This window comes from Crinia signifera, chromosome 2 (assembly GCF_055691185.1).
Source record: "Crinia signifera chromosome 2, ASM5569118v1, whole genome shotgun sequence".
Lineage (NCBI taxonomy): Eukaryota > Metazoa > Chordata > Amphibia > Anura > Myobatrachidae > Crinia > Crinia signifera.
The window spans coordinates 4,361,681-4,386,552 of NC_139218.1; the positions used below are offsets into that span (position 1 = coordinate 4,361,681).

Sequence of the window (24,872 nt, forward strand, 5' to 3'; positions counted from 1 at the left end):
ACATATACAGAGAAACTTTTTCTATCCATCAATTTACCCTCTCCTACCTATAGTGTGGTGTGTTACTGAACTAGGAGAACCCATGCCCGGTGGGCACTGATATATCGGTGTGAATCTATATATGTTCTATGCTTGTGTGTCAACGTAATTCTTACGTTTTTTGTCTAGTATAAATTTTAAACATTAAACCTATTAAAAGCTAAGTTTTAAGTCTACCATACCCTGGGTGGGACTCATCTACCCCACTCTCCCACGTGTCACTAGTACCTACATTTATCCACATACAACTGACACTGTTCCCACATCAGAACTTTTCTGTAATTTTTTCTGTAATTTGGCGTAAGACTCCATACCATCGATTAGTTTGTGTTGTTTCATACCATAGAATATATTTTACAATATATTGTTACCAAAGTTCCAATTGATTACGGTTTTGTAATCACAATTTAAGAGTGCCCCAAAAAAGAGAGAGTCTTTTCTCCTCCTCGTTTACATATAATTACTCTCTAGGGTGCACCTCCACGCGATTTATTTTGTGAGAATCTGTTTTACAGACCTCTTGACCATTCCTGAATTGTGGATTATCTGAATTATACTGTTTTTTTATCATACCCAGTCACTACTGTTACCTGTGCACTGATCCATCTACCACTTCCCTTTTCCCTTACAAAATAATCCACTGTACTGTACTATATTCCATCTTAAATAGAGTGTAAATGGATAGGACATGCAGATACTGCCCCTATAAACTGTCCTACTTAGTAAACATTATTGTTGTGCCTAGGGGCGCCCTCATCCCTAAATCCGCCCCTGGGAGGAAGGGCTTACCTTCCAGGCTCCAGGAGGACCTGTAAGAAGGTAAGCCCAAGGGAGGGGGAAAGGGGGGTTGGCGAGGCGGCAGGGTTGCGGCCGGCGAAAAGAAGCCCATAGGCTTCTATAGGGTATTGCCACCCGAAGGTGGCGATACCCTACCCGGTGAAATCCGTGCGGCCGGGTAATAGTACATAGGAAAATGCGGTAAAACGCGGGGTTTACCGCATTTTTCCCTTTAGTACATATCGCCCTCTGTCTTTATGTCTGTTTCATTCCTCTGTGTGTGTGTGTGTCTGTCTGTGTGTGTGTGTGTGTGTGTGTGTGTGTGTGTGTGTGTGTGTACCGGTATTAGCAGGTCGTACTTAAATTCTGGAACAAATTTGTGCAGCAATTAACTTCCATATCGTTTTTTTTACCATTTTTACCCATTAACATTTATGCTTAGATTTATGTTGTCTTTTAGTTTATGAATTGTCATTTGTCGACGCTTTATATGTAAATTTGGTGCTTGTGTATTATCAGTGCACCCAAGATTTTGATCACAGGGCAGCGCATCGCATTGCGATATGATGCGATTTGTAATTGTACAAGCACCCTAATGGGTGCTTACTATGTTAAATGCACCCCCATTGTCAACACCACCCCCACTATCAATGCCAACTTGAAGCATGGCGACGTGGATAGTGGGGGTATGAAAAGGTCGGAGGACGCGTACCGCTGTGCTCGCCACGCTTCGGGTTGGCATTGATAGTGGGGGTGGCGTTGACAATCAGGTTGCTTCTACAATTAAAAATAGCATCGCATCGCATGCCATTTTGCTGGCATGCAATGCTATGCAATATTTTATTGTACATTGTGGGTCTTTTCACCTGAATATCGCATCGCAATTTTAATAGATCAATAAATGATCATATTTTTTTACAACCACGTCATGGTAATCATTTGAACCTAACCCTAATTATCCCACTAGCGAGTGAGTGACACGGTGAGGTCTACCTCAGCCCTTCCCTACATTCTGTAAGGTATCGGTAGTGTACCTAATACACACTCCGCCGCCCAATCACTAGCACAGACCACAGCGCAGCCTCCTACTACACCGTCTTGTCATCCAGGCGTCATGCCTCCTGGCTCAGTCTTATTCGGTCGTGTATGTAAGAACCCAATACAGGCACCCAGGTTTATTCCAGGGTCGCCTAGACTCCCGGAATGGCTGGGAGAGTCCCACAAATCAGGTCCCCCTCCAAAAAGGGGGGCAAGTCTCCCGGCATGCGGGCAAACATACCCTATATGATTTCCCCAAAACATGCATCTTATCCTTCTACACCACTCCCTCAGTTCATATTACATTGTGTAGAAGAGGAGAGAACAGAGACAGAGTCTGTTTCTGGTGCACTGGAAATAATAATGAGAGTTTAAAATGTAACTTTTATTAGTTAGTACTAAAATTGTTGTGTTTTGTTGCCACAGCGAAATATTAAAAACTGTTCGTAGATAAACTGTGAAGAAAGAATAATTTAAAATAAAAGGTGTCCAAAAAACGGCTGGGTGTGTGTGTGTGTTTTTATGATTTCCTTTCTTATTTAATCACAAGAAAAGTAGGATTAAAGGCCCCCTTACACTTGTCAACTTATTGTCTCAACAAATTGAACCTGATTAACTCGAGATTTATCCTATGTGCAGGAGGTTCAATCTCTTCCAATCTCTTGGTTATACTCAATGGCACAGGATTGTGGATTGTGTCCTACACATCAGGCACATAAGATTTTGTCAGACGGCACATCAGATCTCGTCAGATAAATTGACTCAAATTGGATGAAATCTCACAAGTGTAAGGGGCCCTTAAGTAAAATACCTGAGTATTTGCAATATGTATTTGGTTGATTAGATACTTTGTATTATTATAGTTAGGCAGCAGTTCTGAGCTTCGTTTTTAATGTAACGTTTTTGGTTTCACAGGAGGTATTGGCTCAGTGCCCAGTTCCTGCTGGGTGTCTCGTCACAGATCAAACTCCTTTGTCACTGGAATATATGTACTACGAGTAGTGATTTATGTGCATAATGGGCAGTTATTTGTATATGAGGCTGTTGGTGCAGTTCAGTGGATTGTGTAATATACAAGAATAATAACTGTTCCAATACTGCCTGTGGGGAGGCTGATGTGTATACTGCCACACGTATATATATTGTTACATGTATATATACTGCCACACGTATATATAATGTTACACGTATATATACAGCCACACGTATATATAATGTTACATGTATATATATACTGCCACACGTATATATATTGTTACATGTATATATATATATACTGCCACACGTGTATATATATTGTTACATGTATATATATACTGCCACACGTATATATAATGTTACATGTATATATACTGCCACACGTATATATATTGTTACATGTGTATATATATATATATATACTGCCACACGTAAATATAATGTTACACGTATATATACAGCCACACGTATATATAATGTTACATGTATGTATATATATATATATATATATATATATATACTGCCACACGTATATATAATGTTACACGTATATATACTTCCACATGTATATATATTGTTACATGTATGTATATATATATACTGCCACACGTGTATATATATATTGTTACATGTATATATACTGCCACACGTGTATATATAATGTTACATGTATATATACTGCCACACGTATATATATTGTTACATGTATATATATACTGCCACACGTATATATAATGTTACACGTATATATATACTGCCACACGTATATATAATGTTACACGTATATATACTGCCACACGTGTATATATATTGTTACATGTATACATATACAGCCACACGTATATATAATGTTACATGTATATATATACTGCCACACGTATATATACTGCCACACGTATATATAATGTTACATGTATATATACTGCCACACGTATATATATTGTTACATGTATATATATATACTGCCACACGTATATATAATGTTACACGTATATATACAGCCACACGTATATATAATGTTACATGTGTATATATATACTGCCACACGTATATATAATGTTACACGTATATATACTGCCACACGTATATATAATGTTACATGTATATATATACTGCCACACGTATGTATAATTTTACATGTATATATATACTGCCACACGTATATATAATGTTACACGTATATATACTGCCACACGTATATATAATGTTACATGTATATATATACTGCCACACGTATGTATAATGTTACACGTATATATACTGCCACACGTATATATATATATATTGTTACATGTATATATATACTGCCACACGTATGTATAATGTTACACGTATATATACTGCCACACGTATATATAATGTTACATGTATATATACTGCCACACGTATATATAATGTTACATGTATTTATACTGCCACACGTATATATAATGTTACATGTGTATATATATACTGCCACACGTATATATAATGTTACATGTATATATACTGCCACATGTATATATAATGTTACAAGTATATATACTGCCACACGTATATATAATGTTACACGTATATATACTGCCACACGTGTATATATAATGTTACACGTATATATACTGCCACACGTATATATAATGTTACATGTATACTGTATATACTGCCACACGTATATATAATGTTACACGTATATATACTGCCACACGTATATATATTGTTACATGTATATATATACTGCCACACGTATATATAATGTTACACGTATATATAATGTTACACGTAGAGAGAGGTAGACGGCCTGGCACTCCCTCAGCTGGGATTCAGTACCTGGGTGCCTTCTGGAACAAACAGGTAGACTCGTAGGAAGGAACAGACAGCGGCACTCCAAGGGTTTTCAACAGCGTGTATTAATGCAAACCAACGTTTCGGGGTATCATACACCCCTTTGTCAAGGTTTAAGTGCAATAATAACTTGTTATTGCACTTAAACCTTGACAAAGGGGTGTATGATACCCCGAAACGTTGGTTTGCATTAATACACGCTGTTGAAACCCTTGGAGTGCCGCTGTCTGTTCCTTCCTACGAGTCTAATGTTACACGTGTATATATACTGCCACACGTATATATAATGTTACATGTATATATACTGCCACATGTATATATAATGTTACATGTATATATATACTGCCACATGTATATATAATGTTACACGTATATATACTGCCACACGTATATATAATGTTACATGTATATATATACTGCCACATGTATATATAATGTTACATGTATATATACTGCCACATGTATATATACTGCCACACGTATATATAATGTTACACGTATATATACTGCCACACGTATATATAATGTTACACGTATATATACTGCCACACGTATATATAATGTTACACGTATATATACTGCCACACGTGTATATATAATGTTACACGTATATATACTGCCACATGTATATATAATGTTACATGTATATATATACTGCCACATGTATATATAATGTTACATGTATATATACTGCCACATGTATATATAATGTTACACGTATATATACTGCCACACGTATATATAATGTTACACGTATATATACTGCCACACGTATATATAATGTTACACATATATATACTGCCACACGTGTATATATAATGTTACACGTATATATACTGCCACGCGTATATATAATGTTACACGTATATATAATGTTACACGTATATATACTGCCACACGTATATATACTGCCACACGTATATATACTGCCACACGTATATATAATGTTACACGTATATATACTGCCACACGTATATATAATGTTACATGTATATATACTGCCACACGTATATATATTGTTACATGTATATATATATACTGCCACACGTATATATAATGTTACACGTATATATACAGCCACACGTATATATAATGTTACATGTGTATATATATACTGCCACACGTATATATACTGCCACACGTATATATAATGTTACACGTATATATACTGCCACACGTATATATATTGTTACATGTATATCTATACTGCCACACGTATATATAATGTTACATGTATATATATATACTGCCACACGTATATATATTGTTACACGTATATATACTGCCACACGTATATATAATGTTACACGTATATATACTGCCACACGTACAGTATATATATTCTGCCACACGTATATATAATCACAGTGTTGTCCTCTTCTCGGACTGTACTGTTAGATCTCAGTCTGTTTTATTGGTCACCCCAATATTTTATTTCTTATTATTATTACCAGTTAGATAGATACCATTGCACTATTAGGCATTTATTTGCTCTTGTGCTTTTTGCAGTGCATCTGGACCGATGCTGACCGCTAATTAGCTAATATATTAACTGTTTGTATATATTTCTTTTTTTGGAGGGTTGTAAACCAACTATTATTACTCCATGGGTGAAACCAATTTTATTAGTGTATGTTTATTGACCTATATACATTAGTGCAGTATTGATGAAATACAGGCTTTATTTATCAAGTCCGAGCCCGTCCTGCCAGTCACAGCTTGTATTCGCCGTTTATTGACTATGCAGTGTATAGCATTTATTTGCTTGTGTATTACCAGCGGTGCATTTATGTGGATGCTCCCTGCTGATTGGTCCGTATTTATTCCCGCTATATATTTTTCTCCCTCCTCCCCCTGACGGATAGTTTTATTTAAATACCCACAGTGCACAATGATAGATTAATAGTATCTAGTACAGCGGTGGCCAACCCGCGGCTCGCGAGCCGCATGCGGCTCTTCTTCCTTTGATCTGCGGCTCTGGAATGCCGCAGTGCTGTACTGCCAGGCCGCGGCCACATAAGCATTGTGCCGTTGCCGTCGCGCTAGGAGGATGCCGGCACTGTCAGCAGTGTCTCCACAGTCACTGCAGAGTGTCCTCGGCTCCCGCCCCACTTCCGTCTTCCGCACCTCCACCCCCCGCTCTGTCTGCCATCCAGAATGCAATGGCTGGTGTCACTAGGGCGGTGCGGACGGATGTCACCCTTCAAGAGCCACACCACACCCCTGCCGGCAGCGTTCTTCGCATACCCCTGCTGGCCGTACCGTACCCCCACCAGTGTCCATGTCGGCACCTGCTCCCCCCGCCATTCGCGCCCGCATTATTAACCCCCTCCCCCATCAATCAGCCGTGTCCATAACTCCCCTCTCAGCCGCCTGCATCATCTGCAAAAGGGGGAGAAGGACCCTTCTTTGCCACACACAGAAGCACCTGCGCAGCTGAGGCAGCACTAAGCTCCACTGTCCCCAGCTTTCTCTTATCAACAAAGAGGACCAATTGGTGAGTCCTATAGGGGGGCATTATATGTATTGGGGCCTGGGCACCACAGGGGGCATTATATGGATTATGAGCACCGCAGGGGGCATATGTATTAGGAGCACCACAGGGGCGCACAGCAGGGGGTATTATAGGAATTAGCAGCACCAAAGGGGGCATTGTTTGTATTACTGGGACCACAGAGGGTATTATATGTGCAATGGGCATTGGGGGCATATGTATATATGACACTGCACTATTGGAGGCATATGTGTATCGCACCCACCCAAGGGGTGCAAATAGACCACGCCCCTTTTTTGGGCGCGCGCGCCTTCGGCGCGCGCATGTTGTTGGCTCTTTAGCTTCACTACAGATATTTTTCGGCTCTTTACCTCTGACCGGTTGGCCACCCCTGATCTAGTAAATCACCTTGGCGTGTCAGTTATACCTACAATCTATGCCACAAATCTCTTGTTAGGAGTCATTATTAATGACTCATACCTGTCTTGCCTGTTATGGGTTAATTTCAGTCTGTGTTGGTATTCGACTCTCTTTTGGCCTCCAGTGGTGAGTCTGTGCCATTACAGCCCAATCTCCTGTGAATTAATGTATGCACAAGTCTGACCTCGTTAGCCCGGCTGGGCTGGATTGTGCACAGCTGCCTTGATTACCTGAGGCCTTCATAAGGCATCCTGACCTGTACAAACCTGTCAGTCATAGCTCATAGTTCCTAGTGCTGAGTGCAAGTCTGTTTTGTCTGAGCTCCTATTCTCTGTGGGAGTTTGTGCTAGTCTTGCCTTTGCCTTTTGGTATCCTGTTACAGCCTGGTGAACTCCAGCTGAGCGTCCTGTGCCCCAAGCCTGAATTGTGTCACACCATCCGTGTTCCTGGTCACATTCAGCGGTCCTGTCTGCCTACGCTGCAGTCCCCTGAGATCTGTCTGCAGTATCATCCTCACTACAGATATGTCAGGGGATTCCCTGCAGCAGCTTATTTTATTATTATAATATTTGGTACCATCTCTGCATTGTTGCAGTTATTCATACCAGGGGTCAGGTTTGCCTTCTAGGGGTCATTCCTTTCCTGTGCAGGAGTCTGGAGTTTTGTTATGTTACATACCACCTCTGTGCATTGTTGCATATATAGTGGTATATACCACCTCTGTGCACTGTTGCATTGTCAGGGTGATTCCGGCCTGTCTGTCCTGTGTTAGTTAGCTTTTCCTTTTGCGCTCGGACCACTGCAGTGATCACGTTGTCCCTCCTAAGACCTGACTGCAACGGAGTCTGGGCAGACCTAATTCGCCCTTACAACTGGGGCGGTTAGAGTTAGAGGACAGGTCTGGTGCCACCTCTGCTGGCCCTTACATCTCCGCATAAATTCTCTGAAACGCCAATGCTCACTAGAACAGATATTGCCCCACGGACTGGATTAGCCGCTCTCAGTCCGCCGCGCTATTGTGCTCGTATTATAGATAGTCACACTATTCACCTACATTAAAGGTGGTACATATGGCTGCATATATTCTTATATATCTAGTCATTACAGGTATATCATTTCCTATTACATTGATTCATTGAGGATAAAACACACATTTCTGTCCAGCCGCCCGGCACACAGTGTAAGCTGACGCACGATTCGCTGGCGCTTTCAAGGCTAATATATATTAGATTGTGAGCTCTTCTGTCTTCGTTATGGTTTGCATTATAACATTGTAAATGATATTGATCTTGATGTTGAGCCTAATTCAGATCTGATCGCAGTACAAATTTGTTCTCTGCAGGTGGGGCAGATATAACAGGTGCAGAGAGTTACATTTGGGTGTGGTATGTTCAAACTGAAATCTAAATTGCAGTGTAAAATAATGCAGCCCGTATTTACACTGCACAGAAACAAAATAACTCACCCAAATCTAACACTCTCTACACATGTTACATCTGCCCCACCTGCAGTGCACATGGTTTTGCCCATTTTGAGAACAAATTTGTCCTGCGATCAGATCTATATCAGGCCTGTTGTTCGGTTCTGTGTAGTAGTTGCTGGTACATATGAAAACAGTGGAAATAATAAGGGTTAATGTTTGCACCTCTGTACATAATGTGGGCTGCTGCTGCATTTTATATTTCCCTTCTCTTGTGCTTGGTCCTAGCGCCCACTCCTCTGACCATCATGACATGACGCACTCTGTGGTGTGAGAGGCGGAGCTCAGCCGTACGGGGACAAGCTACAAGGACCATGAAGCTTAGAGACACGAGCGACATCACCATGGTCTGGACAGTCCTGGCTTTCAGCCTAATTACAGGTATGTTTGGACTGTGGGTCCCACCGTATACCATGCTCCGGTCTGTATATCGCCCTGCAATTGGAAATAGGACTCTATATTCCTGTAACATTGCGCCAGGTGACTTACCATCAGTAAGAGGCTTCTGTGTTATACTGAGAACCGCTGTGTACTGATCTGCGAATGGCTGGGGGACAGTCAAACTGAAATCTATGTTTCAGGGTAAAAAATCCTTCTAACGTGTGGGCTACATGCAAAAGCGGCCAGTATTTACCCTGCACAGAAACAATGTAACCCAACCAAATGGAATCTCTCTGCATGTGTTTCGTCTGCCCCCTGCAGTTGGCATGGTGTTACCCAGGTACACGTGTTACATCTGCCCCCTTGCAGTATGGCATGGTGTTACACCTGCCCCCCTGCAGTATAGCATGGTGTTACCCAGGTGCACGTGTTACACCTGCCCCCCTGCAGTATAGCATGGTGTTACCCAGGTGCACGTGTTACATCTGCCCCCCTGCAGTATAGCATGGTGTTACCCAGGTGCACGTGTTACACCTGCCCCCTGCAGTATAGCATGGTGTTACCCAGGTGCACGTGTCCTTCTGCCCCCTGCAGTATAGCATGGTGTTACCCCGGTGCACGTGTTACATCTGCCCCCCTGCAGTATAGCATGGTGTTACCCAGGTGCACGTGTTACATCTGCAACCTGCAGTATAGCATGGTGTTACCCCGGTGCACGTGTTACATCTGCCCCCTGCAGTATAGCATGGTGTTACCCAGGTGCACGTGGTACATCTGCCCCCCTGCAGTATAGCATGGTGTTACCCCGGTGCACGTGTCACATCTGCCCCCTGCAGTATAGCATGGTGTTACCCAGGTGCACGTGGTACATCTGCCCCCCTGCAGTATAGCATGGTGTTACCCCAGTGCATGTGTCACATCTGCCCCCTGCAGTATAGCATGGTGTTACCCAGGTGCACGTGTCACATCTGTCCCCCTGCAGTATAGCATGGTGTTACCCAGGTGCACGTGTTACATCTGCCCCCCTGCAGTATAGCATGGTGTTAACCCGGTGCACATGTTACACCTGCCCCCCTGCAGTATAGCATGGTGTTACCCAGGTGCACGTGTTACACCTGCCCCTGCAGTATAGCATGGTGTTACCCAGGTGCACGTGTCCTTCTGCCCCCTGCAGTATAGCATGGTGTTACCCAGGTGCACGTGTTACATCTGCCCCCTGCAGTATAGCATGGTGTTACCCAGGTGCACGTGGTACATCTGCCCCCCTGCAGTATAGCATGGTGTTACCCAGGTGCACGTGTTACATCTGCAACCTGCAGTATAGCATGGTGTTACCCAGGTGCACGTGTCACATCTGTCCCCCTGCAGTATAGCATGGTGTTACCCAGGTGCACGTGTTACACCTGCCCCTGCAGTATAGCATGGTGTTACCCAGGTGCACGTGTCCTTCTGCCCCCTGCAGTATAGCATGGTGTTACCCAGGTGCACGTGTTACATCTGCAACCTGCAGTATAGCATGGTGTTACCCAGGTGCACGTGTTACATCTGCCCCCTGCAGTATAGCATGGTGTTACCCAGGTGCACGTGGTACATCTGCCCCCCTGCAGTATTGCATGGTGTTACCCAGGTGCACGTGTTACATCTGCAACCTGCAGTATAGCATGGTGTTACCCAGGTGCACGTGTTACATCTGCCCCCTGCAGTATAGCATGGTGTTACCCAGGTGCACGTGGTACATCTGCCCCCCTGCAGTATAGCATGGTGTTACCCCGGTGCACGTGTTACATCTGCAACCTGCAGTATAGCATGGTGTTACCCAGGTGCACGTGTTATATCTGCCCCCCTGCAGTATAGCATGGTGTTACCCAGGTGCACGTGTCACATCTGTCCCCCTGCAGTATAGCATGGTGTTACCCAGGTGCACGTGTCACATCTGCCCCCCTGCAGTATAGCATGGTGTTACCCAGGTGCACGTGTTACATCTGCAACCTGCAGTATAGCATGGTGTTACCCAGGTGCACGTGTTACATCTGCCCCCTGCAGTATAGCATGGTGTTACCCCAGTGAATGTGTTACATCTGCCCCCTGCAGTATAGCATGGTGTTACCCAGGTGCACCTGGTACATCTGCCCCCCTGCAGTATAGCATGGTGTTACCCCGGTGCACGTGTTACATCTGTCCCCCTGCAGTATAGCATGGTGTTACCCAGGTGCACGTGTTACATCTGCCCCCTGCAGTATAGCATTGTGTTACCCAGGTGCACGTGTCACATCTGCCCCCCCCTTAGTATATCGTGGTGTTACCCAGGTGCACGTGTTACATCTGCCCCCCTGCAGTATATCGTGGTGTTACCCAAGTGCACGTGTTACATCTGCCCCCCTGCAGTACAGCATGGTGTTACCCAGGTGCACGTGTTACATCTGCTCCCCTGCAGTATATCGTGGTGTTACCCAAGTGCACGTGTTACGATTGCCCCCCTGCAGTACAGCGTGGTGTTACCCAGGTGCACGTGTTACATCTGCCCCCCTCAGTATAGCATGGTGTTACCCAGGTGCACGTGTCACATCTGCCCCCCTGCAGTATGGCATGGTGTTACCCGGGTGCAGTTGTTACATCTGCCCCCTGCAGTATGGCATGGTGTTACCCAGGTGCACTTGTTACATCTGCCCCCTGCAGTATAGCATGGTGTTACCCCGGTGCACGTGGGACATCTGCCCCCCTGCAGTATAGCATGGTGTTACCCAGGTGCACTTGTTACATCTGCCCCCCTGCAGTATAGCATGGTGTTACCCTGGTGCATGTGTTACATCTGCCCCCTGCAGTATAGCATGGTGTTACCCCGGTGCACGTGTGACATCTGCCCCCCTCAGTATAGCATGGTGTTACCCAGGTGCACTTGTTACATCTGCCCCCTGCAGTATAGCATGGTGTTACCCAGGTGCACGTGTTACATCTGCCCCCTGCAGTATAGCATGGTGTTACCCAGGTGCACATGTTTCATCTGCCCCCCTGCAGTACAGCATGGTGTTACCCAGGTGCACGTGTTTCATCTGCCCCCCTGCAGTATTGCATGGTGTTACCCAGGTGCACGTGGTACATCTGCCCCCCTGCAGTATAGCATGGTGTTACCCAGGTGCACGTGGTACATCTGCCCCCCTGCAGTATAGCATGGTGTTACTCAGGTGCATGTGTCACATCTGCCCCCCTGCAGTATAGCATGGTGTTAACCAGGTGCACGTGTTACATCTGCCCCCCTGCAGTATAGCTTGGTGTTACCCCGGTGCACGTGTTACATCTGCCCCCCTGCAGTATAGCATGGTGTTACCCAGGTGCACGTGTTACATCTGCCCCCCTGCAGTATGGCATGGTGTTACCCCGGTGCACGTGTTACATCTGCCCCCCTGCAGTATAGCATGGTGTTACCCCGGTGCACGTGTTACATCTGCCCCCTGCAGTATAGCATGGTGTTACCCTGGTGCACGTGTCCTTCTGCCCCCTGCAGTATAGCATGGTGTTACCCAGGTGCACGTGTCACATCTGCCCCCTGCAGTATAGCATGGTGTTACCCTGGTGCACGTGTTACATCTGCCCCCTTGCAGTATAGCATGGTGTTACCTCGGTGCACGTGTTACATCTGCCCCCTTGCAGTATAGCATTGTGTTACCCAGGTGCACGTGTTACACCTGTCCCCCTGCAGTATAGCATGGTGTTACCCCGGTGCACGTGTTACATCTACCCCCTGCAGTATAGCATGGTGTTACCCAGGTGCACGTGTCACATCTGCCCCCCTGCAGTATAGCATGGTGTTACCCAGGTGCACCTGGTACATCTGCCCCCTTGCAGTATAGCATGGTGTTACCCAGGTGCACGTGTCACATCTGCCCCCTGCAGTATAGCATGGTGTTACCCAAGTGCACGTGTTACATCTGCCCCCCTGCAGTATAGCATGGTGTTACCCAGGTGCACGTGTTACATCTGCCCCCCTGCAGTATAGCATGGTGTTACCCAGGTGCACGTGTTATATCTGCCCCCCTGCAGCATAGCATGGTGTTACCCTGGTGCACGTGTTACATCTGCCCCCCTGCAGTACAGCATGGTGTTACCCTGGTGAACGTGTTGCCCCCCTGCAGTATAGCATGGTGTTACCCAGGTGCACGTGTCACATCTGCCCCCCTGCAGTATAGCATGGTGTTACCCAGGTGCACGTGTCACATCTGCCCCCCTGCAGTATTGCATGGTGTTACCCAGGTGCAGGTGTTACATCTGCCCCCCTGCAGTATTGCATGGTGTTACCCCGGTGCACGTGTCACATCTGCCCCCCTAAAGTATAGCATTGTGTTACCCCGGTGAATGTGTCACATCTGCCCCCCTGCAGTATAGCATGGTGTTACCCAGGTGCACGTGTTACATCTGCCCCCCTGCAGTATAGCATGGTGTTACCCAGGTGCACGTGTCACATCTGCCCCCCTGCAGTATTGCATGGTGTTACCCAGGTGCACGTGTTACATCTGCCCCCCTGCAGTATTGCATGGTGTTACCCCGGTGCACGTGTCACATCTGCCCCCCTAAAGTATAGCATTGTGTTACCCTGGTGAATGTGTCACATCTGCCCCCCTGCAGTATAGCATGGTGTTACCCAGGTGCACGTGGTACATCTGCCCCCCTGCAGTATAGCATGGTGTTACCCAGGTGCACGTGGTACATCTGCCCCCCTGCAGTATAGCATGGTGTTACTCAGGTGCATGTGTTACATCTGCCCCCCTGCAGTATAGCATGGTGTTAACCAGGTGCATGTGTTACATCTTCCCCCTTGCAGTATAGCATGGTGTTACCTAGGTGCACGTGTTACATCTGCCCCCTGCAGTATAGCATGGTGTTACCCAGGTACACGTGTTACATCTGCCCCCCTGCAGTATAGCATGGTGTTACCCTGGTGCATGTGTTACACCTGCCCCCCTGCAGTATAGCATGGTGTTAACCAGGTGCATGTGTTACATCTTCCCCCTTGCAGTATAGCATGGTGTTACCTAGGTGCACGTGTTACATCTGCCCCCTGCAGTATAGCATGGTGTTACCCAGGTACACGTGTTACATCTGCCCCCCTGCAGTATAGCATGGTGTTACCCAGGTGCACGTGTTACACCTGCCCCCTGCAGTATAGCATGGTGTTACCCTGGTGCATGTGTTACACCTGCCCCCCTGCAGTATAGCATGGTGTTACCCAGGTACATGTGTTACATCTGCCCCTGCAGTATAGCATGGTGTTACCCAGGTGCACGTGTCACATCTGCCCCCTGCAGTATAGCATGGTGTTACCAAGGTGCACGTGTTACATCTGCCCCCCTGCAGTATAGCATGGTGTTACCCAGGAGCACGTGTCACATCTGCCCCCCTGCAGTATAGCATGGTGCTAACCAGGTGCACGTGTTACACCTGTCCCCCTCCAGTATAGCATGGTGTTACCCAGGTGCACGTGTTACATCTTCCCCCTTGCAGTATGGCATGGTGTTACCCAGGTGCACATGTTACATCTTCCCCCTTGCAGTATAGCATGGTGTTACCCAGGTGCACATGTTACTTCTGCCCCCTTGCAGTATGGCATGGTGTTACCCTGGTGCATGTGTCACATCTGCCCCCCTGCAGTATAGCATGGTGTTACCCAGGTGCACGTGTCACATCTGCCCCCTGCAGTATAGCATGGTATTACCCAGGTGCACATGTTACATCTGCCCCCCTGCAGTATAGCATGGTGTTATCCAGGTGCACGTGTTACATCTGCCCCCTGCAGTATAGCATGGTGTTACCCCAGTGAACGTGTTACATCTGCCCCCCTGCAGTATAGCATGGTGTTACCCAGGTGCACGTGTCACATCTGCCCCCCTGCAGTATTGCATGGTGTTACCCAGGTGCAGGTGTTACATCTGCCCCCCTGCAGTATTGCATGGTGTTACCCCGGTGCACGTGTCACATCTGCCCCCCTAAAGTATAGCATTGTGTTACCCCGGTGAATGTGTCACATCTGCCCCCCTGCAGTATAGCATGGTGTTACCCAGGTGCACGTGTTACATCTGCCCCCCTGCAGTATAGCATGGTGTTACCCAGGTGCACGTGTCACATCTGCCCCCCTGCAGTATTGCATGGTGTTACCCAGGTGCACGTGTTACATCTGCCCCCCTGCAGTATTGCATGGTGTTACCCCGGTGCACGTGTCACATCTGCCCCCCTAAAGTATAGCATTGTGTTACCCTGGTGAATGTGTCACATCTGCCCCCCTGCAGTATAGCATGGTGTTACCCAGGTGCACGTGGTACATCTGCCCCCCTGCAGTATAGCATGGTGTTACCCAGGTGCACGTGGTACATCTGCCCCCCTGCAGTATAGCATGGTGTTACTCAGGTGCATGTGTTACATCTGCCCCCCTGCAGTATAGCATGGTGTTAACCAGGTGCATGTGTTACATCTTCCCCCTTGCAGTATAGCATGGTGTTACCTAGGTGCACGTGTTACATCTGCCCCCTGCAGTATAGCATGGTGTTACCCAGGTACACGTGTTACATCTGCCCCCCTGCAGTATAGCATGGTGTTACCCTGGTGCATGTGTTACACCTGCCCCCCTGCAGTATAGCATGGTGTTAACCAGGTGCATGTGTTACATCTTCCCCCTTGCAGTATAGCATGGTGTTACCTAGGTGCACGTGTTACATCTGCCCCCTGCAGTATAGCATGGTGTTACCCAGGTACACGTGTTACATCTGCCCCCCTGCAGTATAGCATGGTGTTACCCAGGTGCACGTGTTACACCTGCCCCCTGCAGTATAGCATGGTGTTACCCTGGTGCATGTGTTACACCTGCCCCCCTGCAGTATAGCATGGTGTTACCCAGGTACATGTGTTACATCTGCCCCTGCAGTATAGCATGGTGTTACCCAGGTGCACGTGTCACATCTGCCCCCTGCAGTATAGCATGGTGTTACCAAGGTGCACGTGTTACATCTGCCCCCCTGCAGTATAGCATGGTGTTACCCAGGAGCACGTGTTACATCTGCCCCCCTGCAGTATAGCATGGTGTTACCCAGGAGCACGTGTCACATCTGCCCCCCTGCAGTATAGCATGGTGCTAACCAGGTGCACGTGTTACACCTGTCCCCCTCCAGTATAGCATGGTGTTACCCAGGTGCACGTGTTACATCTTCCCCCTTGCAGTATGGCATGGTGTTACCCAGGTGCACATGTTACATCTTCCCCCTTGCAGTATAGCATGGTGTTACCCAGGTGCACATGTTACTTCTGCCCCCTTGCAGTATGGCATGGTGTTACCCTGGTGCATGTGTCACATCTGCCCCCCTGCAGTATAGCATGGTGTTACCCAGGTGCACGTGTCACATCTGCCCCCTGCAGTATAGCATGGTATTACCCAGGTGCACATGTTACATCTGCCCCCCTGCAGTATAGCATGGTGTTATCCAGGTGCACGTGTTACATCTGCCCCCTGCAGTATAGCATGGTGTTACCCCAGTGAACGTGTTACATCTGCCCCCCTGCAGTATAGCATGGTGTTACCCCAGTGAACATGTTACACCTGCCCCCCTGCAGTATAGCATGGTGTTACCCCAGTGAACGTGTTACATCTGCCCCCTGCAGTATAGCATGGTGTTACCCCGGTGCACGTGTTACGTGACACACCAGTAAGGGTAACACCAGCACACACCAGTTGGGGTAACACCAGTGCACACCAGTAGGATTAACACCAGCGCAAACCAGTAGGAGTAACACCAGCGCACACCAGTAAGGGTAACACCAGTGCACACCAGTAAGGGTAACACCAGGGCAGACCAGTAAGGGTAACACCAGGGCAGACCAGTAAGGGTAACACCAGGGCAGACCAGTAAGGGTAACACCAGGGCAGACCAGTAAGGGTAACACCAGGGCAGACCAGTAAGGGTAACACCAGCGCACACCAGTAAGGGTAACACCAGGGCAGACCAGTAAGGGTAACACCAGGGCAGACCAGTAAGGGTAACACCAGGGCAGACCAGTAAGGGTAACATCAGGGCAGACCAGTAAGGGTAATCCCAGTGCACACCAGTAAGGGTAACACCAGGGCAGACCAGTAAGGGTAACACCAGCGCACACCAGTAAGGGTAACACCAGCGCACACCAGTAAGGGTAACACCAGGGCAGACCAGTAAGGGTAACACCAGGGCAGACCAGTAAGGGTAACACCAGGGCAGACCAGTAAGGGTAACACCAGGGCAGACCAGTAAGGGTAACACCAGGGCAGACCAGTAAGGGTAACACCAGCGCACACCAGTAAGGGTAACACCAGGGCAGACCAGTAAGGGTAACACCAGGGCAGACCAGTAAGGGTAACACCAGGGCAGACCAGTAAGGGTAACACCAGGGCAGACCAGTAAGGGTAACACCAGGGCAGACCAGTAAGGGTAACACCAGGGCAGACCAGTAAGGGTAACATCAGGGCAGACCAGTAAGGGTAATCCCAGTGCACACCAGTAGGAGTGTCGCGATTCGGTCAGGTGATGGATCGAATAAAGCATGCCTCCTGTTATTATTATGTGTGAAATCAATGTATTTCTGGTATTGTTTGTAAGATCATGCCTGCTATTATCATGTGCGAGATCAGGGCATGTCATGTATTATGGGTGTAAACTTAATGTGACCTAAAGGGGGGGGGGGGGGTTGTTGCCTGCCATTTCCCCCTGCAGAGTGTAAGCATGGTGGGCATTCCCTCAGAGTAACCATCTGTATAGTTCTCCAAAGTTAGGGCGTCAGATAAGATCTGAGACCCCTCATAAACCAGATCTGGGGGTTAGAGCAATAGTCCCTAGGCAACAGGCCAAAGGTGCTCCACCCCCTCCATTAAGATCTCTTATCACTTGTGGAATGTGTACCAAACCACTTCAAAGCAGTGGACCAATTCTTCATTCATCCAGAGACATTCCCTAATGACCGGCAAGGAAATGGTCAAAATCCCAAGGGTGGGAGGGATGAGGGAGCCTGAGGGTATATCTGCTTCTCTTGTCAATATCTCAGTGGTACTTCTTGGGGGGACAGCAAGCTGGCTGGAAGCGACCCGTTTGATTTCATGTGGAGACACCCCCCTCCCCCCTTCCCCCCACTACAGAATGAGTACTTGGGTGTAAGATACAGTTCTGTCATTTTTTTAATTCCCTTTTATTTCTGAATTACATTTCTCTTGTGTGTACTTTTAATATCTTTGTAACCATTTTTATCACTAAAGCTCTGTAGTATTTCTAGGAATAAATAATACATATTCCCAGTTCTGATTTTGTGATTCTTAGGACCTGTAAGCCAAAGAAGAGAACGCTACAACGTTACCATTTGTATATTGTATTGTGCGGTCAGGGGCGAGCCAAGCCGCTCCTTGCGCAGTTTCAAAGCGCTAAAATCAGGCTTTGCTGGTGGTGGCGTACCTCATAGAGGGGACTCGTGTGTCCAAAGTGAACCCCAGTGACGGCCGGAGCTGCTCAGATTGATGTATCTGAACAGGCGACCGGTGGGTCCGTGACATTTGGTGGCAGCAGTGGGATTGAGAATTAATTTTCTTTTTAAGAATTAAAGTGAGTGTTGTAAGAATTTTGTGAGAAATACCCACATCACCAGAATCAGAACTCAGAGCTTTACTAGTGAGTAAAGTCACAGTGAGTGCAATCTCTGTGCCTCTCCATTCTCTTGTTTTTCTTTCCTATCTTTTTATTTGACAAGTGTGAGACTCGGGGGGCGAAATGTAATAGGGTGTGATTTTTGGACATGTGCAATTTTGGGTCAAAAATGGCCGAAATCGCACATTTTCCGAAAATCGCACATTTAATAGGTTGAAAATCGCGGTAAAAAAATCGCACTTTTTACCGCGAAATCGCACTTTTAGAAGTGCGATTTTTAGTCACATTTCAATTCGCATCCAGATGTTTTCCCATTATAAAGTATACAACTCGCAAATGTAATAGGGTGTGATTTTTGGTAAATGTTACCAAAAATCGCAAAAAAAATAGACCAGGTTCTGACAGGCGAATTTGACAGAACCATGCACAGATCATTGAGATCTGTGCATGGTTCTGTTAATAAAAATGTGTAAAAGTGTTTTTATAAAAAAAAAAAACAACGGCGTAGGGTCCCCCCTCCTAAGCATAACCAGCCCCGGGCTCATTGAGCCGGACCTGGTTCCAAAAATACGGGGGGACAAAAAGCATAGGGGTCCCCCGTATTTCTGAAACCCGCCCCGGACTCTTGGACCGGTCCTGGTTCCAAAAATACGGGGGACAAAAAATCTGGGGGTCCCCCGTATTTTGAAACCAGCACCGGGCTCCAACAGCCCACGGTGTCATGCCACAGCCGGGGGACACTTTTTATACAAGGTCCCCCGACCAAAACATGAGCACCGTGGCTGGTCAGCCTTGGACGGGGTACCTGGAGGAGTGGGGACCCCCCCAATAAAGGGCCCCCCCCCCCCCAGGCTTCACCCGTCCAGGGCTGAAGCCCGGGGCTGTCACCGGCGTCCGTGGCCAGTGGACGCCGGCCTGATAGGGTTAAATCGATCATACATATCATTACATTGCTTTATACCAGCGAACTACAAGTGCCAGCAGACCTCCCCCGCATGCTGGGACTTGGAGAACCACAAGTCCCAGCATGCGGGGCATTAATGGGCCCGCTGGGACTTGTAGTCCACCTGTAAAAAGAATGTTTATAAAAAACACACACAGAGAGAAGTACAAGTTTATTACACACACACCTCACTTTTACACCAGCGTTACTTACCATTCCTGGATCCAGCGCTGGTCTGGCTGCTTCACAGCCGGCTCCCCCCGCACTGACAGGCAGCGGGGAGAACCGGCTTTCTCCGTTGCCTCTAACAGCTTCTGTAGCGCTGTCCGAGTGCTACAGAGGCTGAGAGCGTGATTGGCTGAGCTACAGTATGCGTCTCCATGGAGACGCATAGCTCAGTCCTGATTGGCTGAGCTATGCGTCTCCATGGAGACGCATACTGTAGCTCAGCCAATCACGCTCTCAGCCTCTGTAGCACTGGGACAGAGCTACAGAAGCTACGGAGAAAGCCGGTGACAGGCAACGGAGAAAGCGGTTCTCCCCGCTGCCTGTCAGTGCGGGGGGAGCCGGCTGTAAAGCAGCCAGACCAGCGCTGGATCCAGGAATGGTAAGTAACGCTGGTGTAAAATTGAGGTGTGTGTGTGTAATAAACTTGTACTTCTCTGTGTGTGTGTTTTTTATAAACATTCTTTTTACAGGTGGACTACAAGTCCCAGCGGGCCCATTAATGCCCTGCATGCTGGGACTTGTGGTTCTCCAAGTCCCAGCATGCGGGGGAGGTCTGCTGGCACTTGTAGTTCGCCGGTAAAAAGCAATGTAATGATATGTATGATGGATTTAACCCTATCAGGCCGGCGTCCACTGGCCACGGACGCCGGTGACAGCCCCGGGCTTCAGCCCTGGACGGGTGAAGCCTGGGGGGGGGGGGACCCCTTTATTGGGGGGGTCCCCACTCCTCCAGGTACCCCGTCCAAGGCTGACCAGCCACGGTGCTCATGTTTTGGCCGGGGGACCTTGTATAAAAAGTGTCCCCCGGCTGTGGCATGACACCGCGGGCTGTTGGAGCCCGGTGCTGGTTTCAAAATACGGGGGACCCCAGATTTTTTGTCCCCCGTATTTTTGGAACCAGGACCGGTCCAAGAGTCCGGGGCTGGTTTCAGAAATACGGGGGACCCCTATGCTTTTTGTCCCCCCGTATTTTTGGAACCAGGTCCGGCTCAATGAGCCCGGGGCTGGTTATGCTTAGGAGGGGGGACCCCACGCCATTTTTTTTTTTACTTTTTTTTTTTAGCACAAAATCGCATTTATGAAAATGCGCACATTTTCATGACTGAAAATGCGCACATTTTCATGACTAAAAATCGCGGCAAATCGCATTTTTTGCCGCTAATTCGCATCTCATTACATATGCGAATTCGCGGCAAAAAACGCGATTTTTAAAGGTGCGATTTGGTGCGATTTTTTTTTAGTCTAAAAAAACGCACCCTATTACATTTCGCCCCAGGACTGCTGCGGGAGGGAGAAGCTGCGAGCGGGAAGAACAATAGACACCGCGCCGAGGATAAGAAGGTAACACAGCACTGGGGAGAAGGAGGCGTGGTGAGTGCCTGTGAATGGGAGCCCTGTAGGGTTACCACCTAGTCCCTTTAATTCCGGACACATATTAATTACACAGGTTCTGTGGCTGGCTGACTTCCAGACTCCACTTCACCTGATTTTAAACTGCCACAGAACCTGTGTAATTAACATGTGTCCGGAATTAAAGGGACTAGGTGGTAACCCTAGAGCCCTGGCCTGCGCTGCCCACTTGAACTGAGAGGTGCACGCAGCTACACAGTCCCCCCTGTACTTGGGAGAGGTGGGGTGGATTAGATGGGGACAAAGTGATGGCTGTTGCAACCTTTCAATCCACTCCCCCACCTCTCTTCATCTATCCCCATAATGGCATCCTTTACTCTCTCCCCCTTTCGTCCTCTTTTCCCACCCCCTCGCTTCCTCTTCTCCCCCATACTTCCCCCCTTTCTCATTTTTTACCCACCCCTCTTCTCCTTCCCCTGCTCCAGTGGTGGAACTATTGAGGGTGCAACTGCTATGGGGCCCAGCGGACGGCAAGCACTCCCCTGCACCCTCACAAGGGAGCCTCTGCCGCCTGTATGAAGTGGAGAGTAAGGAGCCGGTAGGGAATCGCGCCATTCCGGGTGGGCCCGTAAGTCCAGGAGAGTGACTGCTAGGGAGGAGCTGCCAACTATACTCTGCCCACCGCCTACACCCACTGCGGTCGCCGCTGCCATCCCACCTACCTAACGCTCTCCCACTATTGACAGGGGGTGGACCCAGATAATGTTTAATGGGCTTTGCGGTGTGTCACAATGTGTAATGAGCTTTGCGGTGTGTCCCATATTGTGTAATGGGCTTTGCGGTGTGTCACATAATGTGTAATATGCTTTGCGGTGTGTCCCATAATGTGTAATGGGCTTTGCGGTGTGTCACGTAATGTGTAATGGGCTTTGCGGTGTGTCCCATAATGTGTAATGGGCTTTGCGGTGTGTCACGTAATGTGTAATGGGCTTTGCGGTGTGTCCCATAATGTGTAATGGGCTGTGCGGTGTGTCACATAATGTGTAATGGGCTTTGCGGTGTGTCCCATAATGTGTAATGGGCTTTGCGGTGTGTCACGTAATGTGTAATGGGCTTTGCGGTGTGTCACATAATGTGTAATGGACTTTGCGGTGTGTCACATTATGTGTAATGGGCATTGCGGTGTGTCACATAATGTGTAATGGGCTTTGCGGTGTGTCCCATATTGTGTAATGGGCTTTGCGGCGTGTCACATAATGTGTAATATGCTTTGCGGTGTGTCCCATAATGTGTAATGGGCTTTGTGGTGTGTCCCATATTGTGTAATGGCTTTGCGGTGTGTCTCATGTTGTGTAATGGGCTTTGCGGTGTGTCCCATGTTCCCATGTTGTGTAATAGACTTTACTGTGTGTCCCATAATGTGTAATGGGCTTTGCGGTGTGTCCCATAATGTGTAATGGGCTTTGTGGTGTTTCCCATAATGTGTAATGGGCTTTGCGGTGTGTCACTTAATGTGTGAGGGGCTTTGCGGTGTGTCACGTAATATGTGAGGGGCTTTGCGGTGTGTCACGTAATGTGTGAGGGGCATTATCGTTTGAAGCGAGGCCACACACCTTTTTTATAAGAATGTGTGCATTCTTTATTTTTAAAATATCTATTGGAGGGGTACATTTTTACTGTTCGCACTAATGGTGGCCACACACGGTGCGATGAGCACTGGTACAGACCCGAGTTAGGGGGGGCCCCATTATAAATTTTGCTATGGGGCCCACAAAGTTCTAGTTACGCCTCTGTGTGTGCCAGTGCCTGGCTTCCCCTGATCCTTGTGCAGGTAGCAGCCTGTGGTGTCCTGATATTATACAGGGCAGCAGTCTGTGGTGTCCTGTTTTTATACAGGGGGAGAAGCCTGTGGTGTCGTTATATTTTGTAACGAAAAACCTCCATTTTAATGATGCACTGTTACTTATGGGCCAGTGCTCTGGACTTGCCCCCCAGGCTAAAAGTTGCCAGCCAGCCCCTGAGCATTACCAAGCCACTGCTGACAGAGAGGCTGAGGTTGCTGAGCGGAAACACTAGCGCACACCAGTAGGAGTCACACCAGCGCACACCATGTTTTTTAGTTGAAGGCAGTGCCATAACTATAGAGGGTGCAGGGGGTGCAGCTGCTATGGGGCGCGTCGGCTTGGGGGGGCCCCAAGGCAATCCCCTGCACCCTCATGATTTTTTTTTTAAATTGTCGCCTGGGCATTGATGTGTCTGTGTGAGCAGCAGACCCGGCTGCTGGTGACATTGAGCTGCGGACAGTGTGGGCGACATCACAGAGCAGGAGACCAAGCGGGCAGCTGGAGACACTAACCTGGAGTATCTGCAGGCACGGCACTGCAGCATCGATAAGCAGGAAACCCTGGCGACGGTCTGGAGCTGCCCAGGAGGAGATTGAGCGAGTGATCGGAGCCACTAAGCAGGACACCTGGCTGCTAGCAATTAAAAGCTGGAGACAGTGCTGGCGGCCTCACAGAGCAGCAGACAGAATGGACGGCCGGGGCAGGCAGAGGTACACATTGTTACAAACAAAGGAAGAGGTACACGTTGTTACTTGTGTACTGGGAAACGGGGGGGGAGTAATTCCTGTCAGGATCTTTTCAAACCCTTCATTCCCGCCCTTCACCCACTCCCCGAATCACTCACTCCTTACCCACTCTCACTTCCTCATCCATATCTCTTTCCCTCCACCTCTCCTACCCCCCACACCTATTAATCTCTATCCTCCCACTCATTCTCCTCCTCCCCATGTCTCTCCCCTGCACTCCTCTTTTTTTCTCCCCCTTTACCCCCATCTTTCTCTCATCACTCTTACACTCCCCCTCCATCTCACCTTTCTTTAGCTCTCTCTGCCTCTTTCCCCATGCTTCCCCTTTTTGGCAGTCTTGCCTTCTTACCCCATCTCTTCTCCATCCTTTTCCTTTTTCCACTCCTCTATTCTCTCCCTGGGCGGGATGCTATATAGCAGAAATGCGGTAAAAACCCCGTTTTCGGGGTTTCTACCGCATTTCTATATGCTATATGGCGCCTCCGCAGTGTCAGCGCTGCGGAGGGAATCGCCAGCTAAAGCTGGCGAATCCCTGCAGAAGCCTATGGGCTTCTTACCGCAGCGCTGTTTGAGGGATCCGTCACGGATCCCTCCCAGCGTGCCCTGCGGCCGGCGCCGGGGTCTGCGCATGCGCAGATGGACTCCCGGGTCACAGACCCGGAAGTCCAGCGCCGGCACCGCATCGCAAGGGA

General features: G+C 47.9%; 1 protein-coding gene across 1 annotated transcript in view; it reads left to right on the top strand.

Moving 5' to 3' along the window:
- The window catches only part of LOC146058650 (uncharacterized), an 81,388-nt gene that overhangs the window by 31,695 nt on the left and 24,821 nt on the right, over positions 1–24,872 (top strand). Inside the window, exon 2 of the mRNA XM_083170922.1 lies at positions 9,276–9,428. Coding sequence (XP_083027048.1) covers positions 9,362–9,428 — 67 coding nt within the window. The 5' untranslated portion in view covers positions 9,276–9,361. The remainder of the gene's footprint in view (positions 1–9,275; positions 9,429–24,872) is intronic.